The 22,575-nt window shown below is 36.2% G+C and overlaps 5 protein-coding genes and 1 pseudogene across 11 annotated transcripts; 3 read left to right on the forward strand and 3 right to left on the reverse strand.

The window, feature by feature from the left end:
- The first annotated feature begins 672 nt into the window (after positions 1–672).
- BBD1 (bifunctional nuclease in basal defense response 1) lies at positions 673–4,662 on the forward strand. Of its 2 annotated transcripts, none has more exons than XM_021428024.2 (11): positions 673–775; positions 1,337–1,657; positions 1,797–1,967; positions 2,080–2,129; positions 2,266–2,322; positions 2,492–2,557; positions 2,705–2,779; positions 3,542–3,660; positions 3,793–3,884; positions 4,200–4,264; positions 4,387–4,662. In XM_021428024.2, the coding sequence occupies exons 2-10, from the start codon at positions 1,354–1,356 to the stop codon at positions 4,259–4,261; spliced, it is 996 nt and encodes a 331-aa protein (XP_021283699.1). In that variant the 5' UTR covers positions 673–775; positions 1,337–1,353; the 3' UTR covers positions 4,262–4,264; positions 4,387–4,662. The 2 variants fall into 2 exon arrangements, with proteins under 2 accessions (XP_021283699.1, XP_021283698.1); XM_021428023.2 differs by having other exon boundaries at positions 681–1,039.
- Positions 4,663–4,934: 272 nt separating this feature from the next.
- On the forward strand, positions 4,935–9,834 carry LOC110416158 (phosphatidylinositol/phosphatidylcholine transfer protein SFH8-like). The gene is made up of 14 exons (XM_021428019.2): positions 4,935–5,434; positions 5,647–5,947; positions 6,102–6,201; positions 6,469–6,735; positions 6,853–6,930; positions 7,057–7,158; positions 7,249–7,298; positions 7,389–7,488; positions 7,596–7,694; positions 7,814–7,927; positions 8,215–8,347; positions 8,654–9,048; positions 9,315–9,389; positions 9,470–9,834. The coding sequence occupies exons 1-14, from the start codon at positions 5,401–5,403 to the stop codon at positions 9,488–9,490; spliced, it is 1,869 nt and encodes a 622-aa protein (XP_021283694.1). The 5' UTR covers positions 4,935–5,400; the 3' UTR covers positions 9,491–9,834.
- Positions 9,835–9,982: 148 nt separating this feature from the next.
- Positions 9,983–12,149, forward strand: LOC110416161 (bifunctional dihydrofolate reductase-thymidylate synthase-like). 3 transcript variants are annotated; one of them, XM_021428026.2, is made up of 4 exons: positions 9,983–10,268; positions 10,356–10,879; positions 10,951–11,324; positions 12,043–12,149. In XM_021428026.2, the coding sequence occupies exons 1-3, from the start codon at positions 10,224–10,226 to the stop codon at positions 11,252–11,254; spliced, it is 873 nt and encodes a 290-aa protein (XP_021283701.1). In that variant the 5' UTR covers positions 9,983–10,223; the 3' UTR covers positions 11,255–11,324; positions 12,043–12,149. The 3 variants fall into 3 exon arrangements, with proteins under 3 accessions (XP_021283701.1, XP_021283700.1, XP_089639810.1); XM_021428025.2 differs by lacking the exon at positions 12,043–12,149 and adding an exon at positions 11,605–11,740; XM_089783684.1 differs by lacking the exon at positions 12,043–12,149 and adding an exon at positions 11,503–11,627.
- LOC110416162 (AAA-ATPase At3g50940-like) lies at positions 11,959–13,366 on the reverse strand (annotated as a pseudogene).
- Positions 13,367–15,232: 1,866 nt separating this feature from the next.
- Positions 15,233–17,020, reverse strand: LOC149527212 (heavy metal-associated isoprenylated plant protein 39-like). Its single transcript, XM_089783638.1, has 2 exons — positions 16,039–17,020; positions 15,233–15,820 (listed from the first exon to the last, which is right to left on the reverse strand). The coding sequence occupies exons 1-2, from the start codon at positions 16,045–16,047 to the stop codon at positions 15,458–15,460; spliced, it is 372 nt and encodes a 123-aa protein (XP_089639764.1). The 5' UTR covers positions 16,048–17,020; the 3' UTR covers positions 15,233–15,457.
- Positions 17,021–17,497: 477 nt separating this feature from the next.
- LOC110416159 (inositol-pentakisphosphate 2-kinase-like) lies at positions 17,498–22,319 on the reverse strand. 4 transcript variants are annotated; one of them, XR_002445147.2, is made up of 9 exons: positions 21,852–22,319; positions 21,505–21,708; positions 21,260–21,407; positions 20,694–20,734; positions 20,463–20,573; positions 19,681–20,286; positions 19,131–19,333; positions 18,127–18,350; positions 17,498–17,638 (listed from the first exon to the last, which is right to left on the reverse strand). XR_002445147.2 is itself a non-coding variant. In XM_089783637.1 (7 exons), exons 1-7 carry the CDS (start codon positions 21,954–21,956, stop codon positions 19,223–19,225), a joined length of 1,326 nt encoding a protein of 441 aa, XP_089639763.1. In that variant the 5' UTR covers positions 21,957–22,319; the 3' UTR covers positions 18,926–19,222. The 4 variants fall into 4 exon arrangements, 1 of the variants encoding a protein (XP_089639763.1); XR_002445145.2 differs by lacking the exon at positions 18,127–18,350; XR_002445146.2 differs by lacking the exon at positions 17,498–17,638 and having other exon boundaries at positions 17,646–18,350.
- Between the last annotated feature and the right edge of the window lie 256 nt (positions 22,320–22,575).

Raw genomic sequence — 22,575 nt, forward strand, 5'->3', positions numbered from 1 at the left:
ATGAAGAAAAAGGAAAAAAGTCAAGACTCTATAGAGTTAGAAACTCTACCCTTTCATTTTATTCGTAATATAAAATAAGTGATAATAAATTTATATTGGATGTGCAGTTAATATATAGATTTAGTATAATATCAACGAATTAAATGTTATCATATTATTAATAATTAAATTTTAAAAGTAATTATTTTTTAAAAAAAATTATTTTTACTTGTTTATGAAATAATATTTCACGGTTAAGTGTTAATGTAAGAATATTATATATTAAGTGTGTATATTAATTATAAATTTATAAAATATTTATTTTTTAATTTATTAATTTCATTAGTGGGTGTGTCAAGGACACGGTTTAGAGTTACTATATTAAATTAATATTTTGTGTCAATAAGTTAAAATTATCATGAACCTTTGTAATTAATACACAAGTATTATCATAAAAAATATCTTTAAATAGGACAAAATCTCTAATTTAAAGGATTAGTATTTTCTAGTACTTATTAGTAAAAGAAAAAGAACTAATTTGAAAAAAAAACCAAAATTAAAACTGGTAAATTACCGAATTAAAAACCGCCAGTAAATTGCGGATAAGTAAGAAAATGGACAATAGGAGAGAATCGTAATTTTGGAAAACAATTCAGATGTTGATAAAGGGCGTAGATTCAATGCGGTAGGGAAGAGGGAAGGACTTTTTATACTATCCGAGAAGGAAGAAAGAAAAAAGAAAAAAGAATCTCTTATCTCCTGCCTATCTCTCGTTCCTTCATCTGATCCCCACCTTGTCGGTTTGCATACTCTGCAAGCTCTCTCTCTCTCTCGTCATTTCCTTTGATCTTTTCTTTCCTTTCTTTTTTTTTCTATGTAACTTTCGATTTAGATCGTTAAAAAGTCTGTTCGTATTCCACATAGTAATCAATCAGGGACTTTCTTTGAACTTCAAAAGATTCGTGATTCTCGAGAAAACTTGCTTTGATCGCTGATCACAAAACGATCTTTCATTGTTGATCTGTATAGTTATAGTTCCTGTTTGGGAAACCTTTTTCAGGTGTAGATTATTATCTGTAACGTTTACTTTAATCGATGCTTTAATTCTAATAATCACTTAACTTATTCTTGGATTGTAGGATCAGTAATCGTCTTTGATATAGAAAGTTTTTAATCTTATTTTTGGATTGTTGTTAGTTTCTAATTTGGGAGCTCAAATAAAAAGAATAACAACTAAAAAGTAAACTGTAAATTTCCTTTTGTAAGTATTTTCCTATTTTTATATTATATATTACAAACATAAAAGAACCTAATGAGGCATAAATTCATTTATTTGTTTGTATTTGTTGTGGGGTAGGTGGTGAAAGAGGAAAGATGGCTTCCTTGCAAGGACCGGTGATCTGCCCTGCTGTTCGGAGCAAACAAGTTGGTGTTTACACGCTGCCGGTGAATGATCCTTTTCCGAGGGCAAGATTGCATAGAAGTGAGATATGGGGATATAGAGGGGTAACAGATGGAAAGAGTAAGGCGCGTGCTATATCTCGTCAACTAAAATTCCGGAAGTGCAAGACCACGGTGCACTGTAGTTTCAGTTCATCATCAGATGGGAATGGAAGCATGGCTGAGAATTTCAACGAAAACGATGAAGATTATGTTAATTCTAGTGTGGTTGAAGCTGGTATGCGTGTGCTAAGCTACTGACTAATTCATTGTTGTCTTTGTTTTCTTGTGGGTTGGTCTTTGCTACCTTGAATATGTATTGAATTAATGATAGGTGGTAGTTATTAGCTGATGTATTTGAAACTTTTTTCGTATAGTTGAGGTGAGGAGTGGAGCTGATGGATTTTCGATCAAAATGAGGGATGGGAGGCATTTAAGATGTGTCCATAACAATCCCCAAGGTGGGCATCTGCCAGATTATGCACCGCATCCTGCCATCGTGTTGAAGATGGAAGATGGGACCGGTCTTCTTCTTCCGATCATTGTTTGTATGTGATCTTACATGATATTATTAGAAGATTTTTATTTGACGAATGTATAATTGGCTCTGTGTATTACATTTCCAGTCATGTTTGATGTGAATTGTGGTTTTAATGGCAGTGGAGATGCCAAGTGTGTTGCTCATGGCAGCGGTGCGCAATGTCCACATTGTAGGTTATCGTTTTCTCTCCCCCATTGAGTCAGGATTGTTGTTTACCGGGCATATCGGATTTATTGGATTCGGACTTCTTCCGTGGTTTTCTATTGAATATGAATGCTAATATATGTTTTGGCTATTGGTTCCAGGCTAGACCTACGATGTATCAAGTGGTGAAGGACATGGTTGACAAGATGGGCTACACGGTATGATTCCTTTCCTGCCCCAACCCCTCTTGCTCTTTCTCTCAACAAAAATTTATTTTCATAATACCACTAGGATTACTAGATGCTGGCATCTCTATCTTTTGGACATGTCTTTACTCCTTTAAGATCTGGATTGTGAATTTGTGATATTTATATTGTTCTTTTGCAGGTTAAGCTTGTCAGAGTTACTAAAAGAGTGCATGAGGCCTATTTTGCTCAGTTGTACCTCACAAAGGTATGTAGTTACTCCAGTGTGAAACTTTTGTTGACTCTTTCTTTTTCTTGCTCGCTCCATCACACTTTTAGTGCATTTCTCTGACTTGCAACTCTGGGATATTCATGTAGAGTAGACTTCCCTGACTCATGTTGGATGTTCTCACAGGTGGGTGATGAAACAGAGTCTGTGAGTTTTGACCTTCGACCTTCTGATGCCATCAACATTGCCGTGAGATGCAAGGTACCCTTTATGTGTTATTATCTAGTATGATTGTTTTTTTTTTACCAAACAGTCTTTTGAAGCATTTCACTGGTAGCATTGGAGCATCTCAATTGTAACTGTTTTAGAATTACATTTGCTAGGTTCATCAGGTACTACAATCTATCATGAGAAGGTCTTAGATGCATACTTTGTTGGTCCTTTTTGAAGCATACGAACATATTCAACTATTGATTCTTTTGACATAATGCTTTAAATTCTTGCAAGGTAGCATTTTCCAACAGCTAAAACATGTAAGATGGTTCAATAATGCTAATTGATGGCTTCAAAGAGAATGCATAAGATATGGTTTTTGACTGTCCCAAATTTCTATGCCAGTTTAATGATCAAGACTACCTTACAATATGTTAGGACATTGTCAGAATTTATTTCTTCTTGTTTTATGTACTGGTATAGCCTGGAAAAGTGGTAATGATCCTGGAAAATTGGCTTTGTCATTGTTGTTGGTATGATTGCAGAAATGCTGTATCTTTTGCAGAGAATTATTCCTGTGGTTGTCTATGCTTTTGCTTATTTTCTTGCCTATGATGACCGCATATTGTTTTTTTCTCCTTCTGGTTTTTTTTTGCCCACTTAAACTACGTCTTCTTTGTGAAATATGGTTTTAACATAAATTTTTGTATATCTATTTGTTGTGTACTTTCTAGGCTGATTAAATGCTAATCCAAATGTGAAAGATTTTCAGAAATATGACCTTGGAAGCCTACCTGATGTTCTCTGTAGGTACCTATACAAGTGAACAAGTACTTGGCATACAGTGATGGGATGCGAGTGATTGAATCTGGGAAGCTGTCAATGCAATCCCCAGCTTCGGATATCTTAGTAGTTACTGAACTGGACCGGTTAGTCTTAAAACAATTGGAGATGGTTTTTGCCCTTTCACTGAGGGAATTAAACGTTTTAACATGTGGAGGAGATTTTTGTTTTTGAATTCGAAAATCTAGAATGCAATGTGATTTAATTAATGGTTTCAGGCCAAGCGGTCAGCGTTGTCTCGATACAGAGGAGTTCAATATTGTGCGTGATTTAAATGAGGCTATTATTCAGGAACGCTACAAGGATGCTGGTACCCTCCCTTTCTCTACCTGCCCATTTATGTTCCATATTTCTTGTCACGTAAAAAACCTAACCCCCGACCTAGAGTTGAGTTTCTTGAGGATGCTTCTTCTGCTGACAACTGTTTCTAATTTTGTGCATCTAATTTCAAGACCGAGTTTGAATCATGATCCAAAATGAACTCCATTAACTATGTTGACTGACGTTTAATCATGTCAAGATCTTGGATCTTCTAATATCTATAAAGCCATGTCTTATAAATTAGAGTTGATTTATTTTTTCTTGTTAATATTAACACACGTATGATTGTGATGCTTGCTGACAGCTGAGTTGAGAGACAAACTTGGTCAGTTTCGGATTCAAAGGAACTTGAAGAAATATACATAGCAGGTGATATTAATAACTTGAATTAGGTTGAATCTTGAAGGTGTAATTGTTCCTTACCTGTCTCCCCCCCTCCCCTTCCCTTCCTTTTTTCCAAAACATTAACAAGTTACTCATTTTTGTCTCAGTTGTTCCTGGTGAATTAAATTGTAAATAGAAATCATTGTTGGAAGCTCTAAAATGGCAAGTGGCAACATATACAGGAGCAATCACTTGTCTCTTCTTCTACCAATATGTATGTAACAAAGACTGTGAATATATGTACAGATACAGTTAAATATTCTGATGTAATGCTTTAGGTATGTTCGGTTTATGCTTATCAATTTATCATTGTGCTACCTATTGTAGAACAAGACTTCCCAACAATTAACGGGTTCTATATTTAATACATTTCCAAAATATAATATATGTTTGTTATTATTTAAATTATAAAATATTTATTTACTAGCTAGTTGATAATATAAAATTGATAAATGAAGGAGAAAACAAAGTTAGCGTGAGATCGAAAGTCAAAGTTGTAAATAAAGAGCTGGGTCCTATCAAAGCGTAAAGATAAAGAAAAAGATATAAAATAAGAACTCAAGAAACACCTGCCCTTAAAAACAGAATAAAAGAGGGAATAAAGCAAACTTAAGGGGCCGAGGGGACTCCGTTTCCCGTCAGCAAATTCCCGCGACGGACATTGACACGCGGCATGTCCTTTTCTCGCCACCTGTCAACACCAAAGCAGGACCAATCCGTTCTTTTCAACCGCTTAACAGACAGGAACATATACTTAAACGACAGTCGGGACCCCTCCTAGCCCCTATCCCTTCTCTCCTCCGCATTTCGTATTCGCTCCCCCGTCGTTTGCTTCGCCGATAACAAATACTACCACTCCCACCCCTTTTTTTTGGGACAATTTAATCATTGCAAATTTTTTACGCTATTTATTTGTCTTTTTCTTTTCTTTTCATTTTTTGTTTGTTTTGCGGCGTCGGTTCCGAAGATTGAGTTCTTTGAGCTACCGTTCTTTAGATCTTAATAGTACTCTTTATTATTCTCATTTATTTCAGAATTTTTTTTCTTTCGTCTGTTTGTTTTAAGTGATCGCATTCGTGTTCTTGATCGTTGGATGCTTTTTGTTTATTGAACCTTTGAACATGTCCGGTCCTCTCGATCGTTTCGCAAGGCCTTGTAAGTGATTTCTCTTCATGATTCATGTTCTCTGCTTTCTATTTTGAAATTCCATCATTTTGACTTGTTTTGTTCTATATTTTATGAATTCTAGGTTTTTTTTTTGTTTTCATATTCGTTTTCTTGATTGTTACTGCTGTTCGTTGCTGGAGAAAATTCTTTTTGAATCGGCTTTAGAACATCTTCGATGAACTTTTTCGATTGCTATACAGGTTTTGAGGGAAATGGTAGCAATGATGAAAGGAAAGAAAGGAAATCGGATTTCGAAATCTCTGAAGAGGACAGGAAGACTAGAATCGGGAACCTCAAGAAGAAAGCGATGAAGGCGTCGAGTAAATTCAGACGATCACTCAAGAAGAAAAGTAGGAGGAAAAGTGATGGTCAAATTAGATCTGTTTCGATTAAGGATATTCGAGATATTGAGGAGTTGCAGACTGTTGATGCTTTCCATCAGGCACTAATAGCAGAGCAGTTGCTTCCTGCTAAACATGACGATTATCATATGCTACTTAGGTACTCAATTTAGCTTTTGAGGTTGTGATCTTCTTTGCTTTTATGAGTAATTGCTTGAACAATTGTTACTGTTGATACAGATTTTTCTATAAGAAAAAATGATGCAGGATTGGTTTAGCTTACTCTGTGTTCTGAAATAGGTGTTTTCTTGCAGATTCTTAAAAGCAAGGAAATTCGATATTGAAAAAGCAAAGCACATGTGGGATAATATGATCCAATGGAGAAATGACTTTGGTACTGATACTATTTTGGAGGTGATCTCATCTAGTGATTTTATCTCATCTTATTGCAGGAATGTCCCACATCATCTGTGGGATCTTTGTTAGTTACTATATGAAATATTTGCCTATATCATAAGTTTTTAAACTCCTTAGTTACTGTATTACATATTTGTGTTTATCATAAGTTTAATGACATAGCTATAACTTTGTTTTTCCAAGTTGTTTATTTACTTATTGCCTGGTTTTATATGGACCAGTGCTGACTTACTTTCTAAAAAATAGTTATTATGGTTTAATCAGGATTTTGAGTTCAATGAGTTGAACGAAGTGTTGAAGTACTACCCTCAAGGTTATCATGGGGTGGATAAGGAAGGAAGACCTGTTTACATTGAATTGCTGGGAAAAGTCGACCCTAACAAGCTCATGCGAGTAACAACTTTGGAACGATATGTAAAATATCATGTGCAGGAGTTTGAAAAGTGTTTTGCAACTAAGTTTCCGGCTTGCTCCATTGCTGCAAAGAGACACATAGATTCCAGCACAACCATTTTGGATGTTCAAGGCATGGTATGTTTCATGTTGTTTATTAGATTTTATAGTCTTCCTTGCCATCATTTTATGTTTGGCCTAAGTAGAGTTTATTACACTTGCAAGTTGCTCATTGCAAGTCATTTTTATTCTTAGGGCTGTAAAAGCTTTAGCAAGTCTGCACAAGATCTTGTGAGGCGGCTGCAGAAGATTGATGGTGATAACTATCCTGAGGTAGGTTGTTCAAGGTGCTAATATATTGTGTACTTGTGAAAATTGCTCGTGTTTACTGTAGAATAGAAATTCTTTGGGAATCAAAACCAAGGTTATGCATTTCCTTGAATTATCTTTCCTCTGCAGACTCTTTACCGAATGTTTATCATCAATGCTGGTCCTGGTTTTAAGATGGTCTGGAGGGCTGTCAAATCTTGTCTTGATTCCAAAACAGCTAGTAAGATTCATGTAAGTTCAAAATCTTTATAGGTTTGGCTTTTCTGTATTCTACACTCCTCAGTTGATAGAAGTTACCTTATTTTTTGAAATTTCTCTCAGGTTCTTGGTAGCAACTACCAGAATAAGTTGCTTGAAATCATCGATTCAAGGTAATTAATTTTTTGGTTGCATACATGTTGGTTAATTTGCATTCAATTGTACCGGCAACTAAAGCCTTTTGATATCTTGAACTTTTTTAGTGAGTTGCCACAATTTCTGGGAGGGAGCTGCACCTGTGCTGATCAGGGAGGTTGCATGAGGTCTGACAAAGGTCCCTGGAAAGACCCCAACATATTAAAGGTTTGATATGCACTCTGTGATTACGCTTGCCCTGATTTTCTGATCCCTTTCTTTTCAGTGTTATTTCATACATGTTTTAAGCAATATGATTGTATGTCTTCATGCAGATGATTGCCAGTGGTGAAGCGCTATTTTCCAGACAAATTGTGACAGTTTCAAACAGTGAAGGAAGGATAATTGCCTATGATAAGCCACGTTATCCCGTGGTATGGTCCACTAGATATGTTTTTCACAGTGCACATCATGCCTTTTCAGCTTTGAGGTTTACATTGTTAGAATTCAGTCAAATATTCTCTAATCTAGATCTGCTTTCTTACTGAGTCAGATAAAGAGTAGTGACACATCTACAGCTGAGTCAGGATCTGATGTGGAAGAAATTGCCTCTCCTAAGACAACTAGAAGCTATTTACATCCAATATTGGCTCCTGTTAGTGAAGAGGTAGGCCCTTGCTAATTGTGTTGAATGATTATATGGCATAACAGGATTTGCATTTTTGATTCACAGTTTAAATATCATCAAACACCAGGATAGTCTTTTTGTCTATCCAAGAATGCTTCACTTGCAAGTAGATATGTGGATGCTTTGCTCACTTCACAGATCATATTCATAAAGTAGCACAGTAACATCCTAAGATGGCTAAGTGGGAGTATGGTTACAAATACAGTCTTGCACTGTAAATTCTTCTATCTTGAGTTCTTTAACTACATACCATGACATTTGTATAGGCTAGAATGGCTGGTAAGGCGATCTCTGCTGGTGGTTCATATGAGTATGATGAATACGTTCCTATGATTGACAAGGTTGTGGATTCAGAAAGTGAGATACAAGTGTTCCATCAGAGTCCATATAGTTCTGAAGGTTAGTGATATGAGCTGTGTTTCAATGTTAGTTTTTTTACTCTTGCCAATATGATGAGAGAAACTATTTTGTATACTGCATGCCATCTCAAGCATAAACAGAATGTTCTTGATTGTTTTCCAGCTTCTACTACAGGATCATCATGCATGTAAATGTGCTTGCTTAAAGCAAAATTTTAATGTCTTTGTCATGACCAGAGGTTTTATTTGTTGTCCACATCTTCATGCAAGACATGGTGTGAAGGTCAAGATTTATTGAGAGATAATCAATCACCCACAATTAACAGAAAGTTGGCTTTAATTGCAGGGACTCCTCCTCTGCCACTGGTAGAGCAAACACCAAAAGGAATTTATGGTCATATTGGTGCAGCAGTTATTGCCTTCTTGACCGTTTTTGCTTTTATCCGAACAATGGTGTTGCATCTGATGAAGAAGCAGAGTATAACTGATTTGACACGTAGTATTCCTGACCAGCATGTTGAACCGATATACAAGGAGGAAACTCGTCCCCCTTCACCTGCTCCGAGGTTTACTGAGGTAGACCTCCTGTCATCTGTCGTAAGAAGGTTGGGTGATCTAGAAGAGAAGGTTGAGATGCTACAATCAAAGAGATTTGAGATGCCTCATGAGAAGGAGGAGTTGTTGAATGCTGCCGTTTATCGTGTGGATGCATTAGAAGCAGAGCTAATTGCTACGAAAAAGGTAATTATTCTTGATTCCATCTTGAGTAGAGATAGTTTCTTTGATGCCACCACCACTTATTTGATTTAAGGTCACGACTAGCCTTGAGAAGGCATTTCAAGCCTCTCTTGATATTTGTCCTCAACTTTCATGCTCCATCAAATGAGTCAAGCTTGACATGAGAGATCTATGATGATGCCCCTTGTTATTCGATTTAAGGTTTTCAATGACAATGCATGTTTTCTTCTATTTGAGCTTTTCTGATTGTGCTTTATATACATGAGCAGGCTCTTCATGAAGCTTTAATGCGGCAGGAAGAACTCCTTGCCTATATAGATAGTCAAGAAGAAGCCAAGGCTCGGGTAAGTCGAACGCAATAACTCTCAACCTGATAATACATGCAAACTGATTCTCATCAGCTATCTTTGAATGCACGATGCAGAGCAAGAGGTTTTGCTGGTGAAAATGTGATATCTGTATCCAAAAGAAACTATATGGCGGAATTTCGATCAGCACAGCAGCATTCAATACTTTACCTTCAAGATGGACAGAAAACTACCTTTATACATATATAGAGCTTGTTGATTCCCGGCAATCACAGAGGGGAATGCAATGTAAATAAAATACCATACAGGATATAGCTATTGTACCACATAAGATGGCCCTTACGTTTGTCATCTGGACCGGACCGGTGGCTGGTTGCTTCTTTCTTTCTTTTTTTATTGTTTTCATTGTTTTTTTTGGGAGGCTTGTTGCACATTTTGAATGTTGTTGTAATATAATAGATAAAAATGGTGTTTCATTTTCTATGGCACGTTTTCACATTTCATATATTGGGTAATTGGAAATTGAAATAAAGGGGTGTATATTAGTACACGATTTTTCTACAAAATAAAAAGGAAAAGGGAAAAGGTTTTTCAGTTTCCTTTTGTTGGGTAAGCCCAACGCCCCTAACCCCGTAAGCCTTAAGAAGAGAGAAAGTGATCCACAATAATCCAGTGGACGTCGGTGACATTTTGGGTAAATAACAACATTTGACCTGACACCAAGACCGCCGGAGTTCCAGACAAAACGCAGAGCAACTATTACTGTTCCCAGTTCAACTAAACTTCTTGAATCTCTGCACAGTAATAACTCTTTTGATCTTTTGTTTCTAAGTTTGAAAATTGCGGCTCTTGGGTCTCTCGTTCTTCTCAATGTTGATGCGAATCTATGGTCAGAGGAACATACTTTTCTCTAAGGTTTTTATGTATATTATGTGGCTTACTTATCTTCCTCAGCGTTCTTACTTTCGATTTATCTAAATTATTGGTGTCTTTCATTTTCAGGTTGTTCTGGGTTGTTACACTTATACAAAGGGGGTTTCTCATCTTATCTCTGGGTCTGCATCATTGCGATTTTCAAGGGGTTTCGACGAGTCTGCAATGCTTGGATTTTCTTCAACGCCGGGTGATAATTTAAGGAGCCTGCCTAAGAGTGATTCCCTGAGGAGTTACCAAGTTGTGGTGGCTGCAACTCGTGAAATGGGGATTGGAAAAGATGGGAAGTTGCCATGGAGATTACCTTCTGATCTCAAATTCTTCAAGGAGCTTACAATGACAACATCAGATCCTGAGAAGAAGAACGCTGTTGTAATGGGTAGAAAAACCTGGGAGAGTATTCCACTTGAGTATAGACCTTTACCTGGTCGCCTAAATGTTGTCCTGACTCGTTCAGAGAGTTCTAAGATTACAACTGGAGAAAACGTTGTAATATGTGGGAGCATCTCTTCAGCTTTGCAATTATTAGCAGAGGTTCCTTATTGTTTTTCAATAGAGAAGGTGTTTGTCATTGGAGGTGGCCAGATATTCAGGTAGATTTTAGTTACAGTTGCATATTTTTGGTTATTGATGAAAGGGATATGTATGATATTTTATACTGCAGGGAAACACTCAATGCTCCAGGTAGTGAAGCCATCCACATTACTGAAATTGATACAAGCATTGAATGCGATACGTTCATTCCAGCTATTGATTTGTCTTGTTTCCGGCTGTGGTACTCATCCAAGCCATTAGTAGAAAATGGTATCCGGTTTTCTTTTGCAACCTATGTTCGTGTGGGAACTGCGGCAACTTTGTCTCCTTTAACTAGTGAAGTTAAGTCTAATGGGGATTCAAATTCCAACGATTTTGATGTAAAAAACTTAACTTTCTTACCAATGATGATTCTTGAGAGGCATGATGACTAAACATACCTGAGACTTTGCAAGAAATCATCTCAAGTGGTCTGACTGGAGAGATCAAAATTCAGTTGCCCAGGTAGTCTGAAACTTTGGTTCTTTGCATCTACCGTTCTTTACCTTACCTTGTACCTTTTCTGTTCTTGCTGGTATTTAAATGTGAAAATGAGCATCACCATGTTGTGAGTTTGCAGATGCAATTTAATCTTTGGATATCTTTTCAGCTTCTCATAACTAAGGCACTTTTCATTGTGCAGGATGTTGTGTTGTTTTTTCCCTGTTCAACTGGGTATTTTTCTTCCTTTTCTAGCGTGAACAAAATGTTTTTGATACAAAGTTTTCTTGTCCTGTGAATGCAGATTTTGAGGATCAATAAGCAGAAGAAAGACATATATTCATTTATTACATCAGACTTCGCATCTATGATCCATATTAGAAACTAGAAAGGAACATAGGGTTTAGAATGGTTGTAAAGGGGAAAGAGATTCACTGCCCTGTTTTTAGCATTGAAATTTCTTTCTTTGTTTTTCCTGAGGTACTGATATATATGCACAATCCTTTGCACACAATTTTGCTGCTATGAATTCTGTTACTTTTCATATTATATACCCCAATTTGAATTACAAGACATTGGTTTGATGCTGTAAAATGGTTCTGAGATGATGGCCTCTAACTTGAGGAGAATTGCAGGAACGCCCCTAAACTTTGTTCAAGGTTCAAACATCCCAGCTTTTGCCTAAACTTTGTTCAATGTTCTAACTTTCCTGCAGCATCTCAGCTTTTGCTCTGTCATGTAGGAATTTGATAAGGCCTTGAAGAGAAACATCTTGATCTTGACTCTTCATCAGGTCTCCTGCAACTGCAGCTGGTGTTGCCTGAACCTTCTCTAACAACCCCTTGATTTCCTCAAAAAGTGGATGATCTTGAATTTGCAAATAATTAGAAGCAAGTGCCCTGAAACGGCTAAATGTGCAATAAGTCATATGGAGATGCATGTCCATGTGTCCTGGTCTGAGCAGCACTGGATCGAGATGGCCCTTGTGATTGGTTTTGATCACTATTATCCCCTCATCTCCATAAGTTGATGACAATCCGTCAATGAAGTTCAGTAGACCCGAGAGAGTTACTTGTAAGTTAATATCAATGTCATTAACTATTCAACAAGAATTGGGATAAGAAATTTCTTTATTGATGCATATACCTTGTCATCTTTCAGCAGAATCTAGTGAACTATTAATGTTCTCAATGACTAGTATAGAACGATTAGCTGTACCTATGAATAATCTCCTGAAATCCGAATTGCACTGAACTTCTTTTAAATCTAAATCATAACCAGGCTTGACTTTCCAGTTCCAGGTGGTTCATATAACAAATACCCACGCTTCCAAGCCTTCCCTACTCTCCTGTAAAACTCCTTCCTTCTTGTGAACTTGTCAAGATCTTCTATTAGTGCCTTCTTCACTTACAGATTCATCGCCATGGTATCAAAAGTTGCTGTATGATCAAGATTGATCGAACTGCAATAATCTGTACCTTTGTAATCAACTGTATGAAGCTTCAGAGACTTTTTATCTCCTCTAATCTCTTTTGCTTCGAGAAGAATGTATGGCAGGTATGAACTCAGCACCATCTCTCTATGCTTCTTATGGAAACTCAGCTCGAAGTACCATACTTCCTCCTTCAACTTCCCATTGGAGGTATTCTTCTTGTCAGAAACTGACTTATAATTCAGTGAATAAAACAGTACCCCTTCAACTTTACACCATTAAACACATCAACCAATTCTTGATTCTCATCGGTAGTCACTTGCAATCCTCTCTCTTTCTCGGCCTTGTTAACCTTAACCCTTCAGCTCGATGATGACAACTTCTCACCCAAGTAAAGGTTAGCAGCATGGAAGATCTGGTTAGCAGTGAGCCCATCAGACTCTTCAATGACAACCGTGAGGTGAGAGGAGAAAAAGGAGGAGAGCTTTCGAAGATGAGAAAAGAAGTGATCCTTGATGGAGTCTGGGAGGAAATCATTGGCAATGGTTCATAGGAGAATGGCTGAGGCGGTGAGAGAGGCAGCTGATGAGAGAATAGCTTCATACGAAGGCATTGCCTTGATAGAAACCCACATCTCTATTTCTTTCTATTGGAGTACTCTCAGGGTTTTAGGGAGGTTTTCTTAATTATACACAGATTTCGGAACTAGAATTCTCTCGACTTCGGAGGTCATGGACCAAGCGTAACATTGCTTGCCTCCTTTCCAGGGTCTTGAAAGGAGGCCACAATAACAAAAGCCCATTTATTTGGAAGCCCAATAATTGGCCCACAAAGCCCTGGTAACTTTACACTCTTTGACCATATCAGTAACATCAATTTATTAATCTTTATTGTTAAATTATTTGTTTTTACTGTTAGGATTTATAAATTAGAGCTTTTAATTGATAGTATAAAACTAAACACATGATGCTGACCTATGGAACAGATATCAAACGAAGTACCAAGTGGGAACAGAAGATCTTTATTTGATTTATAATTTCAAATATTTTCATGTAGAAAAACATTAGCTGAAATAAAAGAGAAAAATGGTAATTAAAATATTCAAGCCCACTAAATTCCTTTATAGATGCAAGCCAAATTAATAGTCACCTAAAAGTGAAACAAAATTAAGACATGAGACAATCTCCTTCCAAAGTCTTTTTCCTTGGACAAAAAAAAAAAAGGACAATTGAATCAAATGAGCTTTCCTGTTGATATCATATGTTGATTTTGATTCATCAATAAAAATAGACAGCTTTCATAGATTATATTATTATAACACTTTTTTTTATTATTATTATCAAATCAACATCTCAATTTCTTATGTATGGTGACCGATCCATTGTCGGCAATCAGGATACATTCGTGGTTTCGGCCTGGCTAGCTAACCACAAACCCACCCCCTTAAATTTATTTTGTTCCCAATTTTATAGAAGGAAGAATATGTAATTTCATGTGCCCCACCGGTCCAATTTGCTACTAATATCTTTTTAAGGTTAGGGTTATAGAGAGAACCTAACATCGTGATCCACTGGTCACATCCTTGCTAACCCTAATTAATTCATTCCTCGATGTTTTTATCATCGTTAATATTCTTATTAAAGTGTTATTCATTTTTATAATTTAAAATGTATATTTAATATATTATCATGTATAAATTATATACCTTATCGATAAATTTAAATTAACGAAGAAACAATTTGGGTGAATTTTGTTGAATAAATATATTTTTTGTGAATTATTATTAATATAATATTTGAAAAAATCTCTAAATTATTAAAAAAATTTTAAATAAATTTTTATTCATCTAGTGCTTTCAAGTCAAATAAATTTTTATAATTAACAATTAACTAATTATTATAAATTAAAATATTATTTATTATTTTATATTCATGTGATATTAATGTAGAAAATAAAAAATAACACCTGATTACGTTATCATGTTACATTAATATAACATGTCAACGTACTACATTAACATCATATGATATATAGAATAACAAAATGACATTTTGATTGATAAATTATTAATCATAATAACTTATTTGACTCTAAATAAATAAATAAATAATTTTTTAAAATAATTTTAATTTTTTTAAAAAAATTATGCCATTATCATTTAATTTTTACATTTTGGTCCAAAAGGACGAAGTTGCTTGGGGAGGGACATGACATCCCTACGCAAAGGACAAGCCTTGGTCAGCACATTTCAAGCACGTCCCACAATAAAAAGGCCAGTCGTTTGGCTTCTCCTACGTTTTAATGGCAGGGGACCCTACAACTACGAAGAAGGATGGGTAGTTTCTTCAGAGTAATTGCAGCGGCCCTCTGCCCTCCAAGGCAATTAAGTCAGGACCTTGGGAGTGTAAAACCAACTGCTTTAAACAGATGAAAACAGTAACAATCATGGCCATTTGCATCCAACATGCTATGGCGAAAATCCAACAAAGGAAAAAGATCATTCAAAAAAAGAAAACAAGCAACTTTACATATTCTAAAATTTGCAGAAGACAGTTTGATGGAAACAATGGCAGTTTCCGATGTACTAGGAAAAAGTTACAGTGCCTTTTCTTTAGCTGCTGGATAAGGAATGGGGTTCCTCTTCTGAATTTGGGGTTCTTGGAATCCATGAAACTAGAATATAAATTTACAGCAGATGCTAAATTGTGGAATATGGAGATGTTAATTACAGAATGGAACAGTAAGTGTAAAGATCATCGCTCACAACATACCAGACTTCACATTTCTGGCACATCTTTGGGGTGTAAACCATAACATCTTTCCGGTCATCCTTCTTCTCGTCCTGCTTCCCATCCTTCTTCCCATCCTTCTTCTCATCCTTTGCAGCTGCTATACTTACGATCGATGCATGTTTTCGGAATTTCCTGACCTTGTTAATGATCTTGACCGGATCAGCTTCACCTATCACAGTTACTGTATTTTTGGATGGATCAAGGACAATAGAAGTTATCCCGACAACGTCTGAGATTACCTTCATTACCTTCTGCCTGCACCTTGGGCAGAGGAGCTCCACTGACAGGACAGTTTTCTGCACCAGAAAGAAAGGAGTCAGATTCTGCAGTATTTTATCTGATCTCAGAACAGACATTCAATTCAATGTCATATGAGCAGTAGTATTGTAGGATGTCAGTGCAGGGAGAGAATGGCAGAGCAGAACGATGAGTCAAAAATTAAATGCAGAACAGAACAAACATCAAATAACATAAAGCTTTATGGGAGCTAAGTGGGTTTCAGGGGAAAGTAAACCTTTGACATGGTTTTGAATAAAGCACACAGTAACTACAATTGTATAATGTTGAATGAGAACAAGCTTTTCCAGTATAAAGTAATGGATCCCAAACTTCCTATATAGTATAAATTGTTACTACATCTCTTAACTTCATTTGATTTCATGTAATTTTAAAAGTGTTTTTGAGTACGGTTTTTCCTATGCTTTTGGATAGAAATTTGGTTGGAAAGTAAATGGACTGACAGTGTTAGTTGGTGACAAGTAAATGCCAGTCAGAAGGTTCTTGATTGGGTTACCTTTAAAAGTGTTTTTGAGTATGGTTTTTCCTATGCTTTTGGATAGAAGTTTGGTTGGAAACTAAATGGACTAACAGTGTTAGTTGGTGACAAGCAAATGCCAGTCAGAAGGTGCCTGATTGGGTTACCAAAGGCATCATGCTCCTTAAATGTGAATTTTTTACAGACCCAAACACCACACACACACTGACACAGGCATAGAAACAATAACATGACTTCATTATTCTCACTCATAACGACCTTGAATCAATTTTGAATGTAACATACCTATGCAGCAGTTTTGCTGGCTCACAAAGTAACTCCTAGTCATTAAGGAAAATTATTCTAATGGTAAAAGTAAATCATACAAGCAGTAGCTCATAAACGTATGACATTGATTCTGTGAAAAGTTCCAGTAGGCTGCCTAAACAATCATTTGTACAGTGTAGGCAGTCAGATGCTTTATTTGAGGATGTTGTTAAGAGTAACCAGATGGAACCTCGCATTCTGATTGCACAAGGCTGTCAGTCCTAGGACCTAGAGTTTTTCAGTACAACTTTAGCAGGGTTTTCTACTGTTAGTAACATTTGGGAAGATGGGAGAGTTAGTTTGTGTGTGCGTCAGAGGCAGTTTGAACTGAATGGGCAAAACTAAGACTTACACCACTCATTTAGGTCCTTTTTAACCCAAGCCTTCAACTATAAAATATTTAAGAGATTATAAGAGGAAGAGAACTTTACCAATACCGTTCAAACAAGCCTTCTCGGCAGTCTAAAAACCAGCTGATTGTATAGCAGAGATGGCCATTCAGCGATGAAGGCAAAAACTTAAACTTTCTAAGCTAACGAAACTGAGACCTGAATTAGGAAGTTGTTTTATCCCACTCAAACATTAATGACTTTAGGTTGTGATGTCAGATAATTATTCCCCATAATCATAGGCAAACTAAAAAAAGAAGCACAGGTCGTTGTAGGCAGGCAGTGAACTAGAAGTTTGAGGGCTTTAGTTGCCTTGTCCACACATCCAAAGTAAGTTTAAGAGCAGGAGTAAAGGGTAGCCTAGGAATTTCCTTGAATCAAAAAAGACAAAGAAAGGTAAGAAACAATCTCCAAAGCATTGAAATGGCTTTCTAATTACAAAGACTGGAATTATCTGAAACTATAGTAAATAACATTGAAGTATAGAACATATATACCTGGCAAGCCAAAAATATGTTGAAGTTGCAGGTATATAACTCTCGTAACTCAGAGTACCTCCCTCCAATGGTCCAAGCACTTTAGAACTGGCATCTCCAGCTGTCGAGCTTTGATTGGGCAAAAGGTCTACAAAACTTCAATACAAGCTACACAAAGGGGAATAACTTCACTACGCAGGAAACTTCAAAGGAACAGGAGACAGAATTGCACTAATTTGGCACATATGCTAGGCCCCAAAACATCCTAGAGCTTTCATATCTTCAAATCAAATGCTTTTATGCTTACAGGCTTATGGCTGAGGAGACCATAGACCATGCTAATTAACCTTGCACAGAAGATTAGTTCAAAATTCAAAAACAACAGTGCTTCGTGCTGTCTAGAAAGAAGCACCACTTTGTTAAAGAAAAATGACTACGAACATTAATGTTATCTGAAAATCAAGGTCCCCTTCATATCTTCAAGTAGTTGTTGTAAGAAGTTTATTATGTTAGATTCCCTCACAACCAAACATTACACAAAATAGTCAGGCTTAAGAAGGAAATAAAGAGGGGAATTGATTAGATAGGTTTTCACACAAATTCTGCTTTTCGATAAGCCTTTAAGCAAGAGTACATTTAAGAAAGTCAGCTAATACCTTCAACATCACCACAAGATACCAACAAAGTTCCCACTAGAAACAGTAAATTCAACATCCAGCTGTATGAATTAATTGGGAATGTGGGCTCAAGATATAATGGCAGTGAGTAGTTGGCACATCGTTTTCCCTGTTAGCCCTAACCCTTATGCTCTGTTATTTTCTCTTTTTCTCTCCAGTTAAGCTCCCACCGGTAAATGGTGAGATGTTAACCAGTCCTCCCTCTGAAACCAGATGAGAAACGTATGTATGGTAGCATTACAATTTACAAATATATAACATTGCAAGAATTCAAATGCATTAACTCTCTCAAACATGAATAATTATCTTTCTCCACAATACTAGCCAATAGCAGCTGAACACAGAAGCAATTCAAAGGAAAATTTTCAAGTTCAAATGGAAAAAGGGTCTTGCATAGCTTCAGTATAGATGATTCTTGACAACTTAATACTTCAAAGTGGAAGTGATTTTACTTCAAGGGGTTGACAATTGAGAAATATTATAGCTTTACAAAACAGAGAGAGAATTTATGTCATAGACTACAAAGAACAAAGTATAGAAGTAAAGATTTTGGTAAATCATCAAGTAACTGTACTCTGGTAAGAGTAAGACAAACTGCATAGCGAGTTACAGAGTTATGCACATGGTTTATCTGATTTAAAGGCAGTCCATGTTACATTGGACATTGTACAACAAATTGGAAAAAGGATTAACACATAGGTAAATCTGATATAAACCAGTGAATATACAACTGCTGTAAAAGCAGAGGATCATTCAGTTTCCACATAACAAGGAGGGAAACGAAAAAGAAATTAAGTAGTATAAATCTTTAAGCAAAAGATACAGACAACAGATTATTTTCCCCAAGAAAGGGAAATCCAAAAGCCCCAAAAAGAGGTGAAGGAAGAATTTGAGCCTAAAGATGAGCGATACTCATCTGCACTTTACAACCTTTAATTTTACAACAACAGTTTAGGAAACATATAAGAACTACTTGCACTTACCAGTAGAATCTTCAATAAACAAATTGTCTTCGGAGGCATATCTTTCATCTCGATACACTTCCATAGGAATCCATTCTAGCAGCTTTATCTGCTCAATGCTCAGTTTTCACCTTCTGAGAATAGCAGCTAACTATCTTCTTATCTAGGTTGTAATAGTACTCCATTTTCTTCAAAGGTTTCAAATCCAGATCAATGAAACATACCTAGAAATTTGCAAATTAGATAAGCTATATATGTAAGAAGAGAAGAAACCTTGCTACAGAGGACTTTGATTTCAGCCCAAAAACTTTTCCTCAATATGGTAAAAGAAAGAACCATATAGATTTTCTAGGTTCATTTTAAAGATTGAGCAAATTAGAATAGCTCCTGAGAACATTTTAATTTCAAACCATCAAAAAATTTTGAATTGAAGTAGTTTTAAACAACAACCGAAAGCATGCAGAGAAAGTATTTTGAGCAATTGCTTTCAAATGCTATGACAATACTAAATAAAGTATTTCGGTACTAACAATGAACACTGAAACTCCATGAAAATGGCAAGGGAGCTTACCTTGTACTCAAAAACTTGATTAGTTGATCCTAGATATAAAGAAATTTTAGAGGATCCTGATTGTAACTCTCCATCTTCCTTTGGTCTAAAACTAATCATCAAACTGCAGTCTTTTGCAGTTGCAGCTATCAAATAGTCCTTCACAATCTTCAAGCTTTCATCCAACGGAATGGAGTGCAAGGAGGTATACTGGTGTGATAATTTGTCATCACTTAATTCTCTACAAACCACACAAGGTTGAGAAATTATGTTATAATAAGCATGAATCGCCCCTTCAATGTCATAAGCATCAAGCTTCTGAACTTCAAGAAGTTGATCTAATACTCCACAAGTATAAACCGTGTCAGCAACAAGCTGTATAAAACTAGTTGTGCGCAGGCCATTATCTGCCTGAATGACACTCTTAAGTGCACCTTCAAAGGCCTCACCAACCAGAACAGTGGTGTTGTCTGTGCCACCACCTGAGCCCCCAAATACAAGAGAACCATTCAAAAAAACACGGAAATTGTTCTGAGGAGTGGCATATAGAGCTTTGATAGCTTTACAGATCCTGTCTCTGGATCCAGAGAATAGATCCAGTGGATTATATTCACTATATTCTGATATCTGTAAAGTAAATAGTTTTAGAAACAGTCAGAATCATTAAAAAAGTGAGAATAAACATAAATATTAACAAAATGGCCATATTAGCTAATATATGGGGGTGGGATGCTAGAATAGACATTCATTCCTTGCATGTGGAATAATTAATAACCCAGCTCCAACAAACACCCAATAATTACCTCTTGTTTATGCAACTTCAGTACTTGGTGCATTCTGAACCTAGTTACGATTCTTTTAAGAGCATTTTCTTCAGCTATGAATCTTGAAATTGGGAGAAATCCACATTTGGGCTACTTTATGGAAACAAAAGGAAAGTATAACTTAGTAGAGCAAACAAAAATGTATAACGCGCCAAAAATATAAGTTGATGACACAAATAAATTGAGGGAAAAAGGCATAAAGAAATCCACCTTTATCTCAACCGTTATACATGGTCCACCTTTCAGAGTACCTGAAATGAAGAAAGTGCAATGATATAAAAGCCCAACAGATTCTTTGCTATATTTCATAAACTAATTTTAATCATTTGCAATGGAAATCTAGGCTCATATTTGTTCAGATTTAACTACTCATATTCTGACATATGAGATAAGTTCTAGGAAAATGAAAAATGCAGAAGACCACATACACGTCTATAAGCCGCTTTCAAGCCCCTGGATTTTCACACATGAATAACATTGCATGAGTAGGGGATAGCAATCTAGTCAACAAAATCACATTAAGAACAACAATGCTTCAACTGGCTAGTTTGCACAAAGTAATTTAAGATATATAAATTTCCAAATAGACAAAATACTGAGAGCTACTTCCAAATCTGTACTACTAGGTAAACAGTTTGCAACCTACATTCTGGTGAAAGTATGTCTGCTAGTATGTTCGCTCTTATAAGGATAAGACTGGAAGGCAGCTAGAGACCTATCACCTATCTACAACATGGGGAAATACATCACACTAGATCAGGAGAAGGCCAGATTACCGTTTGGAAAGACTGAGTGATCCGACATGATCAGCGCAGAATCACGATTTGCATCAACCTGTGATGAATCCACGCGCCAAGCAGGCCGTTGACAAATCACATTCTTATCAGCGGACTCAAGGAATTCCTTAGTTACAAGAACACGTATCTGCCAAACTCAAAAGACCAAGAATCCAAAAATCAACCACCTTAACTTTCAAGCATCAGCAATTATATATAACCAGGATATTTATATATTTATATACCCCAGCATCAACATGTTTTGGGCCCAACAACGGGCTCATGACATGCTTAACGTAAAGTTGCTCAACAATCTCTCTGTTTGGCGACGCCGTAAGCTCCATATCTTCTCGCCAGAGAAGCTGCTCATGCGTTGTTAAAGTTCCGTTTCCGTTCACTCCATTTTTGTCGTTCCGTTGTGACTTTTGTATTCGCATCACTTTCCCGATCTTATTATTTTATCAATAAAATTCCAAAAAAAAAAAAGAAATAAGCAACGAAATTGAATAAAAACAAATTCAATTTTCTACTCCACTTTCAGTTTCTTAATAAATTCAAAATTCTCCCAAAAAAAATCGCTGGAGGAACCTACAAATGCGGGAGATGATCCAGTGTAAGCGAGAACAAGATTAGCAGCTCCTTCTCCTCTATACACCCAATCAACTGCATCCTTTTGCTCTAAAACCACTTTCTCCATTTATCTAAGGCGGCTGCGATTCATTCATCAATAAAAAACATAATCAAAAATAAAAAGAAAAAGCTAAAATCCAATACTAAAAAAAAAAACTTAAAATGCATTCGGTACCAGATCGGAAAATCTAAGAACAATGCGATTAAAGTAAAAGCTCTAAATAATCGAGAAAATCGCAGCCGAAAAATCGGAAATAAATTGCGAAGTGAAAAAAAAAAAGGGGAATTTTGATTTTAATAAAACGTAAAGGGAGTTGGAGCTATCTTCTTCGCTTTTTTTGTTTTGTTTTTTTTGAAGAAATAGAAAAAAGCGGGACTGTAATCAGTTTTAGCGCAGCTATTAGTTTGACTTAAAAAAAAAAATTGGCCGCTTTTGATGAAAGTGTTGGCGAACGGGATGTGGATTTATGTGTCATTTTACCCCCAGATAATTAAAAAAGTAGAGAGAAGTTTTGCAATTTGCTCCTTTTGGAATTCGAGATTCTTGGAACGACATTGCATTGCAAAAGTCGAGGCATAAAACGACAATTCATTTCCTCTCTTTTTTTTATGGTGGATCCAAAAAAGGAAAAATAGAGTGCCTTTTTAGGAAGTGAATTGGGATTGGGACAGTCCGAGATTAAGCA

The sequence above is a fragment of the Theobroma umbraticum genome, unplaced genomic scaffold, assembly GCF_002168275.2.
Source record: "Theobroma umbraticum cultivar Fairchild unplaced genomic scaffold, ASM216827v3 scaffold_51.0, whole genome shotgun sequence".
Taxonomy (NCBI): Eukaryota; Viridiplantae; Streptophyta; class Magnoliopsida; order Malvales; family Malvaceae; genus Theobroma; species Theobroma umbraticum.